This window comes from Doryrhamphus excisus, chromosome 14 (assembly GCF_030265055.1).
Source record: "Doryrhamphus excisus isolate RoL2022-K1 chromosome 14, RoL_Dexc_1.0, whole genome shotgun sequence".
NCBI classification, from domain to species: Eukaryota; Metazoa; Chordata; class Actinopteri; order Syngnathiformes; family Syngnathidae; genus Doryrhamphus; species Doryrhamphus excisus.
The window spans coordinates 15832535-15850532 of record NC_080479.1 but is presented as its reverse complement, the minus strand read 5'-3'; the positions used below and the strand labels follow the sequence as shown (position 1 = coordinate 15850532).

The following is a 17998-nucleotide window of genomic DNA, read 5'->3' as shown; positions in this document are numbered from 1 at the left end:
CATTGACTTTCCTATCAGTGACATGTTGCAAAACACAAATAACGAGGCACAGTTTCCCATTCAATCAAAAGTAGTTTATTTAATTTTGCCTTTTTCTGTATAACTTTATTATAATAAGACACTTCTCTGCTTGTACATTGCTCCCTTGAACTAAAAATGGCAACATTTGTTTGTGGGAATGTAAGTTGGGGGGGTAGACAAAACTTAAAAGATACATACCAATATACATACATGTGCGTACATTACGGTTCCATTAATAAAACCATAAATGCTAAAAAAAAAAAAAAAAAAAAAAAAAACAGAATGGACCACTCCAGGGTACCTCAGTAATGCTGGAAACAGTACAATCTCTGAGTAATTTCTTTTAATACACTACTTTTTTGTCGTTTTTTTATTTTTTATTTAGCATGGGTACATAAATAATGCACACATCAATATCAAGAGTTAAGGAGGGATGGAGGACTCTTTGAGCCAGTGTTAATAATACAGCTACCAAATGCAGAAACCAGTGACAGGCAAGGCAAGCTGCACACATGGCTGTGTATTTTCATGCTTGAAGGAAGTTAAGAGTGAAAAAGATAATGCTGTTTATGTATTACGTATACAAAAAAAAAAAAAAACCAGTGAGTCTCTCCACTGTTTATGTATTTCCAAAAAAAAAACAAAAAACAAAACAGTATATTTTGATAACATTGCTTCAATCAAGTGCTTGCCCATTCTTGTTACTTTCTGGTCCTTCCCAGGTTTACAACAAATACCAAAACACATGACACAGTCTCACACACACACACACACACACACACAAATCACCAAATGCCCTATTCGCAACACCCCAAAAAAAAAAAAAAATCATCTTCAAACAGTTACTGTCAGTATAACAAACAAAACCCCAACTTACAGCAGTGAATTGATGCAGAGGAGTATTTAGTTCACTTTGTCGTCTCGGGGAGGGGGGGGGGGGGTTCGAGCTCAGTACAAGTTTGTGTTACCGTGTGTGTGAGAGAGACACAAACTGCTTTATGAGTGGATTTTTTTTTCCAGAACAATCCATCCTGATTGGTGAATTCTTGTTGTGATCCGTTAGTCAGCGTAGTCCTGAATTCAAAAGCTTTCTGGTTGCCACCTGGTGTTGTAAAGAGCCATCCTGAGAGCGCGCACACACACACACACACACACACACACACACACACACACACACACACTTTGAAAACACTTCCTCAGATAAGGAGCTCATGGTAGTTTTTCTTGGTGTGAGAAGTCCAATAATAGCACAAGGGGGGGAAGGGGGTGTGCATCATAGCAATGCACAAACAGCAGAGGAGATCATGTAATAACTCGACCCCTTATTTGTGTACTCTGGGCCCAGACAGAGTACCTCTGCACTCGTTTGCATGACGTAATTCCTTTGCTTGACTAAATGAAAATGAAGTAAAAAAAAACAAAAACATAAATACATCAACCAAATTCTTTCAGTTATACTACAAAGGAGTGCTTATTACAACATAATACCTATTAAAGCAATAACAATTTAAGCAACCGACAGATCTATTTTTTTTTTCAATTTTCCCTCCAATAGAACAGACATTTTTGAGGAAAAAAATTGATCTATATATATATAATTTTTTTTTAAATTTTGAATGAAATTCCGGTTGTGAAATAAAGCCATCAAGTCAAAATGAAAAGTATTTTTGCAGTGTGCAGAACTTCTGCAGGTAACATGGATGCTACGGTGTGACTGAAAAAGCCTTTATTTTATAAAAATGACCCAAAATTAAATGTGTGTGTGTGTGGGACAGCATATACAGGAGAGCAGTAGAACATTTGTGTCTATGTATAGTATATATTATATATATATATATATTGACAAACTAGGGTGACAGTAGCACATGGGTCATATCACATTTATCAAAATACTTGCAAGGAACCAAAAGAGTTGTGGGAGAGAAAAAAAATAAAAGTGAGGGTTGTTTTATTATCTGCTTTGTTATATGCATTAAAAAAACACACACACACACATACATACACATACATACATCCAATTCATTTTGTGTGGCTGAAATTGATTTAACGACTCCCCCTGAAAAAAAAATAAAATGAAGTCTTATGGTACACACACTGGTACTGTTTCCTGTTAAGATGAAGCTGCGCATTTCCCCCCATTTTTGTGAAGGAAGTAGAAGAGCAGAACTAGCTGGACGACTGTACTACCACTAAAGGCCCAAAAAGTGTGGTACAAATATACACACACACACACACACACACACACACACGCGTACGTACATGAATAGAAAAGTTTGCCCCACGAATTTGAAGGTGTCGCCAATTTCAGTTTAAAAGATGCCAAATTGTGCTTCTGTTAACATGCTTGTTATATTTCAGCTGGGTCAAGGGTCAAATTCTTTATTTTTTTTTTTTTTTGAGGGGGGGGGTAACGAGGGCACAACTGAAAGGGTAAAGCAAGACAAAACTGAAAGGCTCGGAAAAGTGGGTGGGAAAATTTAAAGTGAATGTGGAATACCGTTCAATGCACTAATATGTTTAAGGATCAATGAAATAATCAAAAAAAAAAAAAAGAAAAAAAAAGGGGGGGGTTAAAAATGGAAACGTCGGGTTTAAAGTGAGTGCAGTTTATCTGAAATGTTTTCGAAATATTCTAATCACTTCCTATTTTTCGGGGAGGGCCAGTTGCCCCGCTTGTCGCCGCGGTTGCCACCTCCGTTCCCAGTCCCGCTGGAGCTGCCACCACCGGTTGGCCCTCGAGGGCCTCTTCCTCCGCCGCCGCCGCCTCCTCCGCCTCCAACGTTAACTCTCCGATTCTGCCTTTCCATGCCGGGACGTTGGCTCGAAAAGCTTCTCTTGTTAGCTTGGGGCTCTTTCCCCGCCATGTCTCGCTCGACCACGCCTCCTCCTCCTCCTCCTCCGCCAAGTCCCTTCCCCAGTGGGTGGTGAGGGTGAGAAGGGTAAGACTTGCCTCCTCCTTCCTTGTCTCGGAACTCGGTGAAGTCGCTGCTCTCGGAAGCCGTCTCCCACTCCTCGTTGGCTTGGTCCGAGTTCTGGTTAGTAAAGTCCGGGGACTTTGCTCCATGGCTGTGGTGGTGCTGCTGCTGGGGCGGGTGCGTAGGTCCAGTGCTGCCCTGGTTGAAGTGGTGATGATGGTGGTGGCTGTTTGCGTTGCTGAGGTGCCCGCCGCCGTTATTATTGTTGTTGTTGGTGGCGGTGGTTGTGGTTGCATTCTGGGCATTACTAATGAGCGTCGTCGTGACAGTGGTTCCGTTGCTGTCCTGAACTGTGTTGAAGGATGGCGAGGTGGGGCGCCCTCCCCCGATGACACCCACTCCGCCGTTGATTCGTGCGGCGTTCTCTCGTTCCTTCAGTTTCCGGAAGCGAGGCGGCTTGTCCTGTTGATGCTGGGAGCGGCCGCGACGACGGCGTTTGGGTCGCTCGAACCCGCTGGGAGGAAACCCGCGGTTAGGAGGAGGAGGAGGGTGGACTGAATTCGCCCCCCCGGTGATGATGGACGCTTGTTGCGTCAAAACAGCTCCGTTATCAGTGGACGTTTGCGTAGTAGGAGTTGTAGCCAACAAAGATGGCGGAGGGGGATTGGATCCGTGACTTTGAGCTTGAGTCCCATCTGCAGTCTTGTCCTTCTTCACTAAAGTGAGCCCCCCCCTGCTCAAGTCCTTGTGCGCTGAGATTTGCGTCAGGGCCTGCTGCCTCCGTGCCGAGTTCGGCTGCCTCGAGGACCCGCCGTGAGAGGCTGAACCGGGAGCGACCCGATGTCCTCCGATTGCTCCTCCAAGATTGCCGCTATTCCTGTAGATATTTCCCCCTCCGCTACCGCCTCCCCTTCCTCTCCTTGATGGTACGCCCCGAGGGGTGAAAACCCGAGCCTGTGAACCTCTTGGTGCGGATGAAACATTGCCGCTGTTAGTGGTGTTGGTGTTATCCAAACCGTTCTTGGTGTTGGGTTTCTGGGTGTCGTCTTTGTCGTCCGAATGACCGAGATCGCTTGCCCCGCTCTCACTTCCCGTCTCCGATCCTCTCTCCCTCCTCCTCTTGGGGATTTCTTCATACTCCGATCCCTCGCTGCGCGTTTCGCTTCGATTCCTGGCTCTGGCCGGGTTGTGCTGGGATCTATCTTGACCGTGTCTTCCACCGGGGTTCTCCGCCTTGGAATCGTGATGATGGCCGCCAGCGACAGATATGCGATAGTCTCTGCCGCTCCTGCCGCCCATTCTTCCTCTGTTGCCAGCGCTCGGGCCGGCGGTGGCTGTGTAGGTACCCCTGTAACCGCGACCGCGAGCAAAAAATTCCCCGCCTCGTCCGCGACTGCCTCGGGTGGATTTGTTGGTCATTCCGTGATTGTGGGAATTGCTCGCTCTTCTCTCAAAAGAACGGTCTCTGTCCCTCCGAGAAGGGGGCCCGGAAAAACCTGACGTGTTGTCTGCCTCTCTCGGGCCTCTACCCGACCCACTACCACCTCCTCCTCCTCCTCCTCCTGCTGGTGGCCGTTCTTTCCCTCCATTTCTGGGTTTTACTGTGCTAGCAGGCTCTTCTTTACCCGATACAGCTGATGTGTTATGAGTGGCGGCGACGTCCTGTTTTACGGAAGCGGACTGGCCAACATCCTTCTCTTTATCTTTACCAAAGTTTGCTTTTTCTCCTCCGTCAACTTCTCCTCCCTCTTTCTTTGCCTCTTTTATCACCGGCTTCTTGATTGGTCCGGCACGTTTGTTAGGATTGCTGCCTCCTGCCGGACCGACGGGCTTGTGCTCCAAAAGAGCATTGGAGGAGTCATCACCACCACCACCACCACCACCACCACCACGGGAATTGTTCCCACCTCCTGCATTGTTGCCTCTTCTGCCATGAGAGGATGGTCCACCTGTGTTGGTGCTGCCAGGGCGAGGACCCCACTGCGTCTCCGTTTTGTGGTCCCGCATCGCCCTTTGGTTCGACCTCGGATGGGGATGGGGATGGTGCTGGGGCTGAGAGAGGGTGCCGTGTTGCGCCGGAGGCGGGCTGGCGCTCACGGTGCCGTGCGTAGCGTGGGAGGAGCCGGTTTTTTCATGTTTTACATGAGCACCACCGCCGGCGGCGCTGACGCTAATGCCTCTTTCGCCGAGACTTTGCCCGACATTAGCTTCACCTTCTCTGTGAGAATGATGATGTTGCAAAGCGGCCTTGACACTGGCGTCTTCTCTATTGGAAGCAGAAGAAGAAGAGGAGGAGCATGAAGATGATAGAGAAGATTGTTGTAGCGGGGGAGAAGAGTTGGTCTTCTTGGGAACGGGCTCGACTATCCTGTCATGGCTGTTCTCGGGCTTATGAGGCTGGACAGTGTAGTGAGGCTGCTGAGGGTGGTGGTTGTGATGATGGTGGTGGTGGTGGTGGTGGTGATGAGAGTTGTTACCCTCTCCAGCTGGGTGTTCTGCACGGCCGCCATTACGGTCGTAATGAGGGTGCGGAGCCGCCCATAATTGGCCTGACTGAGATCCACGTGCCGGGATGTCATCCTGGTGGGTGAAGCCGTGGGAGTGGGTTCCCCTGTCGCCGGCTCTTTGCTGCTGCTGTTGCTGCTGCTGGAGCGATGGCATCCTCGCAGCTTGGTCAGGAAAGTTGTTGTAGTTGCCATGCCCGCCGCTCATGTAATGATGAGGGTGGTGGCTGCCGCCCGGTCCGCTAACAGGCGGGGGTGTCTGGTTCGACGGCCCAGAGCTTGCGTTGGGCTGCTTGATGGGTCCCAAGCCACCCTCTCGAATGCGATGCGGAGGAGTGTCACCCCTAAATCGATGACGATGAAACACATTAGATTAGATTACACCAAGAAAGACTTTAGTTCAAGAATCCATACCTGGGCCCTTTGGCCGCATCCTCGTCCTCTGATGTCTGCCTTTGCCTCAGAGGAGAATTTAACCCACAAGCTTCCCCTCCACCGGGGAACACCTCGGTGCCCCACGCCAACTTGGGATCAATTGGAGGAGTGCCACGGTGAGGGTGCCCTGGATGTTGCTGTTGCCGGTCAAACGGGTCTGAACCAGATCCTCCGGAATCAGATCGCTCGCGCCCGATAAGCCCTTGGGAGCGGGATTTTTTTTTCTTTTCAGAACGGCATCGTACCGTACCGGTATGTTTTAAAGTGACAAACATCCGCTTACCTGATGGGTGCATGCCGGTTGAATAGAAGTCCATTGGCGGTGGACGACCCTGCATCATACGTGGGTCCATGTAGGGCATCATCATCCAGCGAGGGTCAAAATTCATCGGCAACGGCCGGACTAAATTGCTGGGTTGATACATGGGTCCACCCTGCTTGGGTCCAGACCCTGGCTGGGGAGTTGAAACCGGTGAAGGACCCTGCGGTGGCTGCGGTTGCGGGGAGATCTGGCTTTGGGACGCCTGACTGTGCTGCTGTTGCCACTGTTGCTGCTGCTTCAGTAGCTGTTCCTTATTAGCATAGAGAGAAATGTCTTGTTTCAATGCAGCATTTGGCAACACAGGAGGAAATTGTGATTGTTATTATAATGATTATATTATTCTGTGATCTTATTATTCATTCATTTTCTACCGCTTTTCCTCACAAGGGTCGCGGGGGTGCTGGAGCCTACCCCAGCTGTCTTCGACCCTGGACTGGTCGCCAGCCAATCACAGGGCACATATAGACAAACAACCATTCACACTCACATTCATACCTATGGACAATTTGGAGTCGCCAATTAACCTAGCATGTTTTTGGAATGTGGGAGGAAACCGGAGTACCCGGAGAAAACCCACACATGCACGGTGGAGAACATGCAAACTCCACACAGAGATGGCCCGAGGGTGGAATTGAACCCTGGTCTCCTAGCTGTGAGGTCTGCGCGCTAACCACTCGACCGCCGTGATCTTATTAAACCAATTGAAAAGCAAAGATTCCTACCTGCTGCTGCCTCTGAAAACGAGGCGGCAGGGACTTCTGGTATTTGGAGTAACCCTGGCCTGGAGGTCCAACAGCTTGACGGCCTGACCCGGCGCCAATATTCTCAATCTTCACCGGTTCAGTTCCTCTTTCACTTCCGCTTCCAGGTCGAACGTGAGGAGTGCAGACAGTCTCTTCTTTGTCTACCGGGGAAGGTACATCCAATGTAGGCTGCTGTGGCTGAGACACAGCTGGCTGAGGACAATGTTGGGCATCTGAAAAACCAAAGAAACCAAAATGCAAGGGATTCAGAGAGAGGGCGATAGAAGCAATCGCAGTCATGTATGTTGACGCAATTTAGCCGCGTCAACAGTACTACAGTATGGTAATGGTTTTATTTCATTTGAACATGCATCAGATTGCAATTGAATGCATCACATAATCAGTTCACAGTTCCACATGTCCAAAAGGAGTAGGAAGAAGCTAAGCTTATTAAATCCTACCCCTCCATCTGGTACTTTTACAATAAGTAACTGTTACATTTGTTCACTTCCTGCTTTCCTAATATAGATCATGTTTTTTTTATTTTTCATTTTTTATTACGCATTTATTCTCAAAATTAAGATTACAACATTTTTCTTGTAATATTCTGACTTTGTTGTCCTAATATTTCATAAAAGTAGTGCTTTTTTGCCATTGTTTAAAAAAAACACGGGCCGCTATTCGTTCCCACGCTGCACAATATCTTAGACAGTTGCAATTGGTGATTAATCACAATTAATTGTATTTGAGAACTAATTTTACAAATTTTACTTTTACAATTAGTAACTGTTACATTTGTTCACCTCCTGCTTTCCATAATACAGTTTAAGGTTTTTTAATTTAATAAATTTAATTTTTTTAATTAATTTTCAATTTAATTGAGGTCCTTACTCAATCCATTCCATAGTTTGATTCCACATACTGAAATGCTATGGCTTTTTAATATAGTCCTAGCATATAAGTGTTTCAAATTTAGTTCTTCACTGAGATCATATTTCTCCATTTCTTTATGGCACTGTTTTTGCATTTTTAAACCTGAAAATATATTTTTAGTTTGTACTGAACATATTTTCTTTATTGTAAGAATTTGCTGATTTCAATGAAATGTATAAGGCTAAAAACAACCAATTACCTAAAAATGTCATCTTATATGCAAGGACTACGTTAAAAAGCCATAGCATTTCAAATACAAGGATGAAGAGTCTTGAACCAGTCATGATGGGCTATATATATATATCACTATATTGACACTTACTATGGTACACATTATGTACGAGGTACGTTATTAAAAAAAACAAACAAACAAACAAACCCTTAAACTGTATTATGGAAAGCAGGAAGTGAACAAATGTAACAGTTACTGATTGTAAAAGTACCAGATGGAGGGGTAGGATTTAATAAGCTTTGCTTCTTCCTACTCCTTTTGGACATGTGAAACTGTGAACTGATTATGTGATGCATTCAATTGTAATCTGATGCATGTTCAAATGAAATAAAACCAATACCAAAATGTTTTGAAGATCATAAACATAATGAAGAAATTCACTTATTACGGTCTGGAAGCAATTAACCACGATAAATGGGGGATTACTGTAGATCCTCCAATCATGGTTATCATGTGTCCACCTACCAGTGCTGGAATCGTAGCTACTGTTGCTGTTTGCTCGCTGTCTGTCACTGACACCAAGACCTGCTCCCGGCTGCACAGACAGTGTCGGAGGCTCTTCAGGGTCGACACATGGCGAAGGGGGCTGGCTGACGTTGGGGGAAGATGCAGAAGCCGACAAAGACGGACTGAGGCTGCCGGCTGTGGCAGTCGTCGAATTCCCATCCAGGCTGGGTGTTTTACTGCCACCGCTTCCTCCCGTGTTGTTGCCTTGCTGCTGCTGCTTCTCGTCGAGCCTTTTCAACTTTTCTGCACACGCCGCACGCCGTTCCTCCTCCATTCGGCGTTCCTCCTCCTCGCGGCGTCGACGGGCCCGCTCCACTGCAGCAGAGATCTCGGTGGAAGATTGCTTCCTGCGCTGACGCCATGTCTCATCTTCATCATCCCCTGGTACACCGTGGACCAGCAGTCCAGGCTGGGGAGGAGGGGTCTGGCCTCCTGCTGGTGGCTGATGCTGCGTGTGGACAGGTTTTCCGGAGCCTGATGAGGCGTTCTGGTTGTGGGAACGGTCCTGAACAAAGTGGGTTTGGATAATTATTTCTATTTTTTAAACGTTTTTGTCATTACAGATTTCTGCAGTTGTGGAGAGAACATGTTTTGTACCTGAAGAAAAACCAAATAAATAAATGAATGACTTGATGACGTGTATATAGAGGGGAAATAATGACTTGCTCCCTTGCTGATTTTTTTTTTTATTTTTAGCCTCTTGCGGTCAGTCAATCAAAAAAAAATTTTTTTTGACATTGTATGTTGATATTCCATGTCACTGTTAAAAAAATGTACTGTACCGGTTATTGAAAAGGGGGTACGCTTACAAAATCAGCAAGGAATCAAACAATTACGGTGGCCCGTGGTTGTGACATGGTAGAAATTATGTCTAAGAGGCCCGGTCAGGATGTCTACCTGTCGGTAAAAGGAGTGAGGCCCTTGTCCAAGGAGTGGCCCAGGTGGGGGGGAGGGCTGCTCCCGGTGACCACCCAGCCCATGCCTGCGCCCCTGTATACAGGCAGACACAGTCAAGCCATACTAAAATCACACACACACACACAGACATACACCAAATATAGTCTAAAGTCTGATGTGGTATATGGGGCCTCTCTATTTATAAACAGCATCAAGGGCCAATTATTTATGAACAAGTAGAATTCAATATCAATAAATAAAAAAAAACTCATACAAGCCTTCCAAACCCTGTTATTACAGTATTAGAAATAATATCTACAGGAATTTGACACAAAAATTTGGATAATGACTTGGCGATATTCACTGGTTATGAAACTACCTGGTAGTTGGCTGGTGCTCCTTGGCCGCCCCAGCCGCTGCCTCCCTCCTCAACCCATCCCGGCTTGTTGGAGGAGGTCTGGGGGTCGTTGTCAGTGTTGGATGGAGGCGTGTGACGGTTATCTCCGCTGCTGTCTGAGGCTCGAGAGCATGAGGTTGCAGATGAGGCCTCCTGGGATTTCTGCTGCTCACTAATGCATAATAAATAAAAAAAATTAAAATGTAGTTTAAAACATATTATTATTATTATTGAATTTTTAATTTTGAGAAATTATGAGTTGTTGGACCGCAAACTGACTTCAAGTCATTCTTGCTCTCTGTGGTGTCCTCTTCACCCTCGTCATCTCCTTCATCATCACTGAACTTCAACTTGGCGGAGTAGTCAATCTCCTCTTGTGCCCCTGTGTAAAAAAAAAAAAAAAACATATATATTTCATGATCCCACAAAAATGTAAGTAATTTATCAATTTTTATCAAAATGAGCGCAGTCTGACCTGCCCAGCCCTCGTCTCCATCGTGATCCAGTTCATCGAGCTCCTTCAGGTCATCCTGCTTTAGGATGGAGGGTCGCTTGACCATCTCTCCACCTGCGTCTCGTGGGCGAACCTGGGACCTGTTGTCAGGACCAACCTGTGACCGAGAGAACCTGAAAGAGGTGGCGTTATCGCATTTGGCACGTTAGCATTATCGCCAGTTTGGATCAAGGGGGTCCTATAGCATTGTATATTAACATTGTATAATAACATTCAACATTATCCATGAAACCAAAACAAATCCATGAAAACCAAAATACGTTAGCTTAGCTTATATTGCCATCGTCACATACATAGTCTATGGTGCAGTGAGGTTTGTTGCATTTGTTTGACTTTCATACAAACTGCAATTCTTTTCTGTTTTTCTTTTTTACTGTGCAATACTGGTTGGCTGGCGTCATGGCCGTGCTTGAGTAAATGCAGTAAACGCACCTTTGCAGTTTCATATGCAAGTATCAGCTCATTGCCGATACCACAAAACGTAACTTTAACATTACAATCCTATTGTGACAGACTCTACCCTCGTACATTTGCTACGTGTTGTGTTTCAAACCTTCTTTGACAACTTTTGTTGTAGCCGCCCTAGATTTTTGTTAACATACATTCCTACGCAGTGTGCTTGAACGCCTCATCAGCACGTAGCCATGTGCTAGAAAGAATTTTCTCTGTGCAATGTATAAACAAATAAGTCCGACGCACACATAATAAAGATGATTAAAGGATTCCTTAGCCAAAATCTGCCTATAGTGTCCCAGTGATTATTGTTCTCTTAGTAATATCACTTGACTACAATAATAAAAGTATGAATGATTCATGCTGATGCCGGATGATATTCAAGGCTGCAATATCGGATCCCAAGTGAAAAACATATTCTTACATTGTACATATGAACTCTCCGCGGTACTCCAGTGTAATAAAAAAAATCACACTGGAAAATGTATTTGGAAAAGCAGGTACCTTGGAGCTGGCCCTTCTCCAGGTGGTGGGAACCTGTAGGGGCCTTGAGGACCATAATTTGCCGGGAAAGGTAAATAAGGTGGATACATCTAGAAAAATAGAAAATCTAGTTCAGAAGGGAAATCAAGATATACGTGTTTGAAATTAAACAAGTAAAGTAAAAGGAAAAAAAACCTACAAATGGAGGCAGGATCCCTCTGAATTGGGGAAACCCGGGCCCAACGGGGGGCTGAGGCAAGGGCAGGGCGGGGCTGCCTGCGGGAGGGTTCCTAGGTGGCACGTGGGACTGGGAGCTCTGAGGTGGGACCCCGGCTGCCCCATCCATCACCAAAGCCCCACCATTGCCACCCTCTGCCGCCCCCTCCCCAGAGAGGGTGGGTGCCAGGCCTCGGCCCCCACCGTCCCGCCAACTTGTAACGTCTGCACAAAGATAGGACAGAATTTTCCATGTTGTTTTTTTTTTTTTTTTTTACACATCTACTTATTTATTTATTTTTAATTAGAGACTATCTGCAACCACGAGTCGGGACGACCAACAGTTGGCAACAAAATAAACTTTGAAACGTTGTGCCAGCGGTTTTTCATTTATCAAGATATAAAACAAACACTCACTCTGGGGGCGGAGGCTTGGTCCGGGCCCATACCACTGATCTGCAGTGCCCTGTTCTTTGCCAGCTTTGTCCTGGTCGCCAGCCGCCTGCAGGGTGGGAAATTCCTCGCGAGAGAATGGCGATGGTAGGTTTGATCCCTTTCCACCTGCAAAAAGTCATTTACAGAGCAGTGTGATTTTTGCAGAAAGATGTTTATTTTTATGAATATGAGTGATACAAAAAGGAGCAAAAAAAAAACCTACCATCCCCTTGTACTCCAAGTGTAACACTGGCCTGTGCCCAGGACCTTGCCCCTACGGCCTGGGTTGAAGCTGCAGCCATAGCCTGCGAAAAGCACACACACACACACACACACACAAAAAGATACACATTAGCCACGTATACATGGACCCAAATATTCCAATTCCATTCGGGTTATTTGCTCAAACAGAAAGAATGTAACCTTTGTATACACCTCATTCCAAAAGAAAAGTGCCAATCCGAATGAATATATAAATCGGGATTCCCAGGGGTGGAACATTCCTTTCCCCAATCCGATTGAGGTATCTTGTACCCGCTTCAATCGGAAAAGTTGTCAGACTGCGTTCTTCTTCGTGGTGTTTTTCCTTCTTCTGTCGTTTATTGGCGGTTGGCAAGCAGCTTTCGTGTGCATTAGCGCCATCTGTGGAACAGAATCTAAACCCTTCTATACGCCATTCACAAGTCCAGTTTTATTAAAAAAAGAAAATACATATCTATATAAAACATGTGCCGAGCTTAATTATTAAAATATTAGCAAGATTGAGCTTTATCTTTTCCTGTTCCCGGGTAGCGTTCTTTCAGCGAATGCTGAGATATGACGTAACACGCAGCTACAGACGTTCTTCGATTTAAAAAAAATGGAGGCGAGCAATCGGCACTGGACTGCTGCGGAAAGTTTGTTTTTGATTCAAACTAAATTCCAAGACTGGACGAAGGAAAAACTGAGAATACGTAATTATTCCAACAAGTGAAAGAAAAACTGGAGGAAGTCGGTATCACGTGATGTTGGTGTTTACGCTTTACTGGGCATGCCTCGTTGACTATTCTGGTTGATTATAGCGGCACATGTAGACACACGATTGGAATATTCCTTTCCATGTATACCATTGCTTTCGGAATGGTCATTCGGAAAGATTCCATACGGAAAAAGAAAAACTCCTCATGTAAACGTGGCTATTGACTCTTATCCCAACCAACCATAGAAAGTATTAATCAATATGTTTTATCTTACCGTGACTGTTGGCACCTCTGAAGCTGGCGGGGTTCTCGGGCGGGTGGGTGCAGGCGTCTGTGAAGCCACAGGCTGCGGCGGTTCCTGCTGCGGTGCTGACAACGCATCGGTACTGGGGACAAAATGAGAAGGACATATATTACAAGAGGAGATACATAGGAACTTCATAACAACTAAATATGACTATAGACTAAGTATATATCCTTTACGGGCAGCACGGTGGTCGAGTGGTTAGCTCGCAGACCTCACAGCTAGGAGACCAGGGTTCAATTCCACCCTCGGCCATCTCTGTGTGGAGTTTGCATGTTATCCCTGTGCATGCGTGGGTTTTCTCCGGGTACTCCGGTTTCCTCCCACATTCCAAAAACATGCTAGGTTAATTGGCGACTCCAAATTGTCCATAGGTATGAATGTGAGTGTGAATGGCTCCAGCACCCCCGCGACTCTCGTGAGGAAAAAGCGGTAGAAAATGAATGAATGAATTATTACATTTATTATAGATATATTAATTAATGATCATTAATTAATGAATTATAATTAACTATCATTACAATTAATTATTACACATAATTATGTATTATTAATTATGTAATTTTTTTGTTTTGATGTAAAACAACCCCTTTTTGTGTTGTTTACGTTAGTATAGTTAATAGTTAGTATAGTTTGTCAATATGTGCGCCCTGTGATTGGCTGGCGACCAGTCCAGGGTGTACCCCCGCCTCATGCCCGAAGACAGCTGGGATAGGCTCCAGCACCCCTCGTGAGGAAAAAAAGCGGTAGAAAATGAATGAATGAATATATCCTTTACCTCTTTGGGTCTGCTTGTTCCTGTTTGCTTGCCCATCCTGTGCCGTCTTTGGGAACGAGCGAGACGTTGGGATCGTTGCCTTTATTCTCTGCCTTCAGACTTGGCAAATTGGCAGGGGGTGGCATACGCCGGGCAGAGGCGACTTTACCGAGAGACTGCAAGCCATGGCGGGAGGGAACTGAGAAAGACAACAAAGGTCATTTGTGAGGAGGGAAAAAGTTTCATCATCGCGTCGTTACAGATACTGTTATTGAGTCCATTTCAAGTGCAGGGATGCAAGTTGGAAAGCGTAGGTTTGCTTCCTGGGGGGTAAAAAGCAAATAACAGCAGCACAAAGACTGTTAAATATGTTAAATGTAAAAAGGTAAAAGTCTGTAGTTCAGAAGCCTGGGACAGCTGCTTGGAACAAATGGCCAGATCCTGAATAAATGATAAACTAGCGACCCAGCACAGATAACCAACTGTTCAAAAGCGAGCCTCTGGGTCAGCTGACAAAAAAAAAAAACCTTCTGCTGTTGTGCAAAAGTTTGCTCTATATGACCACTGAGTCGCGCTACTATTCATACATTCCGGCTAAATGTCTGCAAGAGTGGAACGTGGTTGACCTCAAAAAGGCTTCACTGCTGCAACAAAAAGCATGAAATATGATATATGATATGATATGATACTCACCAACAGGCTTTTGTGCTTCAAGGCTCTTTCCTTTGTATGTATCAAACAGGTTGAGAGACGCATACTTGGTTTTGCCTTCCTTCCCCTTTGCAGTTTGCCCAGAGCGCTCTGACATTGCGCTGTCCGCTCATCGAGTATGGTGAACCCTGAGACTGTTGGGAGGTAAAAAAAATGGCGGCCCCGTTACACATTTGAGAGGGATAAAGGGACAGTCAGTCAGTTAGTTAGTCAGGGATATTATATTCATGCAGCGCTTTCAAATATTAATCTACTGCTATTGTTGCATGAAAAATACATGCATACAATGACAGATAAAATGTAGTAAACAAACAGAACATCCATAAAAACCTATCCATCCAACAGATATTTCAAGTACAGGCAGTACTGTCATTATGCAACACTGGGATACACTGTCCCACAACAGCATCTGCATCTGGACCGGTTCATTCCCGCCAAAAAAGGTATGCTATATCATTAAATGGCTACTTTAACATCACTACACAGTAGGTACGAAAGGGCTAATTTCCAAAAGGCGGTTATCAGCACACGATGCATAACTACACCCTTCTATGCATCACTGCACAGGAAAAAGGGGAAAAGGAGAATCGGTTGCTATGACAACACATTACAAATGTTTTTTTTTTTTCCCTCACTACCTTGCCCTGAGAGATGGTTGACACCATAGCAACTGCCGGGGCCTTTAACACAATTTTACTGCACAAAGTGAGAGCTAATGTCTGGCGCACCCAGTTTTCCTATTAAAACATATTTATTCACACTTTTTTTTTTATATTCATATTGTTCATGTTTATTAATAATAAAAAGATACCGCACATTATGTTTGACAACATTTGAAATTAACTTGACATAAAACGGAATCATACAGCTTTAAAAATCATGCCGTTCTTTTCGGAAATTTTGTGAGGAAAATGTATGGCTCTTTTGAACGCATATTGTTTTGAGAAGCCAAATTCCTTCATTGTGTCACCACAAAGGCTACGTTCTTCATCACCGAAATCCGACAAATACTGGACTTCGGAGCTCAAGCGTGGGGGGAGAAGATGATGAAAATTTTTGTGATGAAAATATATGACTCTTTTGAACGCATATTGTTTTGAGAAGCCAAATTCCTTCGTTGCGTCACCCCAAAGACTATGTTCTTCATCACCGAAATCCGACCAATACTGGACTTCCGCGCTCAAGCGGGTGGGATGATGAAAATGTTTGGAATGAAAATGTATGACTCTTTTGAACGCATATTGTTTTGAGAAGCCAAATTCCTTCATTGTGTCACCACAAAGGCTACGTTCTTCATCACCGAAATCCGACAATTACTGGACTTCGGCGCTCAAGTCGTGGGGGATAAATCGCCGTTGATAGACTACACTGCTGATGAGGACGTCAATACAGCACAGTACAGTCGCACAGTGCTTTTACGTGTTTCTACAGTATATCACAATGAAAACTGTGAGATAAAACACATATAAGCTTGTACTGAGGGGGCAAAAAGGCAACCAACCAAGGCAGGGCAACAGTTTTTAAGGTGCAGTATGACGGGAAAACACACTAGTATAGTCACATTAATCTTGCATGTGCAATACAGAAGCTAACCGGACAGTATGTTGTACATTGACGTTAAAGAATGCAATATAATAACATTAGAGTGAAAAAAAAACAACCATTCCAAAAGATCATGCACGTATACAGTACTAACTAAATATTCTGGTGACGTCCGCTTGTGTCTCCAACAGAATACAATGACAACACAAGCGATTTTTTTTACATTACAGTGCCTGCACCATGTGTAAATGGACAGATGAGATTATCAAATTAGGTCGTGGACTGCTAGCCAAACTATATGGGATTAAAAGGAGTGCCAGCAGCTTCGCTACAAAGCCTTGGACTATCTGCAAAACCGAGGCCTTACCTAATAATATAGTTACAACCGGTCAATCCCAAATTAAAAGCAGCACTAAAAATGTGGATATTATAAATCTAATCGTCAAATCAACAAAGGTTTTTTTTAAAAAAAAAACTGTGTAGCATCGATGCTAACAGAAGCTAGCTGGCAGGCCCCTGATTGTTCGCATTGGAAGGGAGGGGGGGAGACTGCGTTGATGTTTCATAATACATCCCAACAACTTGCAGGCAACACTTAAAAAAAAAGCTCGTACAAACATTCAACGCTGCTTTGCTTCTAATCACACGTTAACCAGCCCACTAAAACGTTTCTTGTCAATATCCCGGTGATATATCGCTTATAAATATGACAAGTAACACAGAACAAAATGGCGCTGGAGAAAGGCCCTGTAGGTTTTACCGTTAACATTTAGCTATGCCGGTTGGTATTCTTAGCCTTGGAGGTGACAGGTGGACAATAAACATAAAAGAAATAATGTCATTACTTTTAATTTTCCTCAAATTAGTTTTATCGTAATTTGACACGGGGTTGGCAAACATTACCTATTCACACCGACACAACCAAGCGAGCTGCTGCAATATTTACATCTAACTATATATATTTTTTTCTTATGGGTCGTATATGGTCAAATAAACCCACGGTGCAATATCATAGTTATGTTCGATTATTACACATTGCTGTCATGTTTGGAAATTTCCACGACAACGCTTGACAAGGTAAACATACATTAGCATGCTAAGCTAAACGAGCTAGAAACAACAACCGAGGCTGCCCGTTTAGGGTAAAAACACATACAAGGATGGCTCCTATTCAAAATACCGTCTCGGTTTGTTCAATTTTTAACACCGTGCAACGAATAAATGTCACCTTTTACGACCTCCGATATTTTTCCAGCCACTAACCTGGTCTTATCCCGACTTGTCTCGACGTTGAATCGCAGAATGAGGTTATGGTTAGCTTTGCTATAGCACGTAGCTTCCTAGCCAAGTGACCTAGCTTGCCGAGCAACGTTATTCCCCCCGCATAGTCACACACATAGCATTAGCATTATCGTCATAGATGTGAGTGGAGAAACACAAAGACAATATGTTGCTTACTTGCGCTCCCTTTTCTTTATGCTAAAAAAAAAACAAATGGAAAAGGGGGGGAAGTGGTCAAAGTGGACTGGAACCGTCACCTAAAAAGCCGTCAAAGGCTACTGGGTAATTTTTTTTCGAGAGATGGGAGCCGTTTGGGATTCGAAGGGAGGAAAAATATATATGTTTGCCCTATATATTTTTAAAAAACAAAATAAAAACATTTTGTAAATATCAATGGGATCAGATTATTTCACTGTGGACTGAAAATTAGTTTTGTA

The 17998-nt window shown here is 44.5% G+C and overlaps 1 protein-coding gene across 4 annotated transcripts; it reads right to left on the bottom strand.

Annotated features, from left to right (window-relative positions):
- Nucleotides 1-52: 52 nt before the first annotated feature.
- Nucleotides 53-17875, bottom strand: prrc2a (proline-rich coiled-coil 2A). 4 transcript variants are annotated; one of them, XM_058047209.1, is made up of 17 exons: nucleotides 17739-17875; nucleotides 14721-14872; nucleotides 14049-14226; nucleotides 13241-13352; nucleotides 12231-12312; nucleotides 11990-12133; nucleotides 11556-11797; nucleotides 11378-11466; nucleotides 10382-10533; nucleotides 10186-10288; nucleotides 9889-10078; nucleotides 9510-9632; nucleotides 8571-9117; nucleotides 6920-7173; nucleotides 6159-6447; nucleotides 5855-6077; nucleotides 53-5784 (listed from the first exon to the last, which is right to left on the bottom strand). In XM_058047209.1, the coding sequence occupies exons 2-17, from the start codon at nucleotides 14833-14835 to the stop codon at nucleotides 2658-2660; spliced, it is 5970 nt and encodes a 1989-aa protein (XP_057903192.1). In that variant the 5' UTR covers nucleotides 14836-14872; nucleotides 17739-17875; the 3' UTR covers nucleotides 53-2657. The 4 variants fall into 4 exon arrangements, with proteins under 4 accessions (XP_057903192.1, XP_057903191.1, XP_057903193.1 ...); XM_058047208.1 differs by lacking the exon at nucleotides 17739-17875 and adding an exon at nucleotides 17544-17727; XM_058047210.1 differs by lacking the exon at nucleotides 17739-17875 and adding an exon at nucleotides 17544-17727 and having other exon boundaries at nucleotides 9510-9602.
- Between the last annotated feature and the right edge of the window lie 123 nt (nucleotides 17876-17998).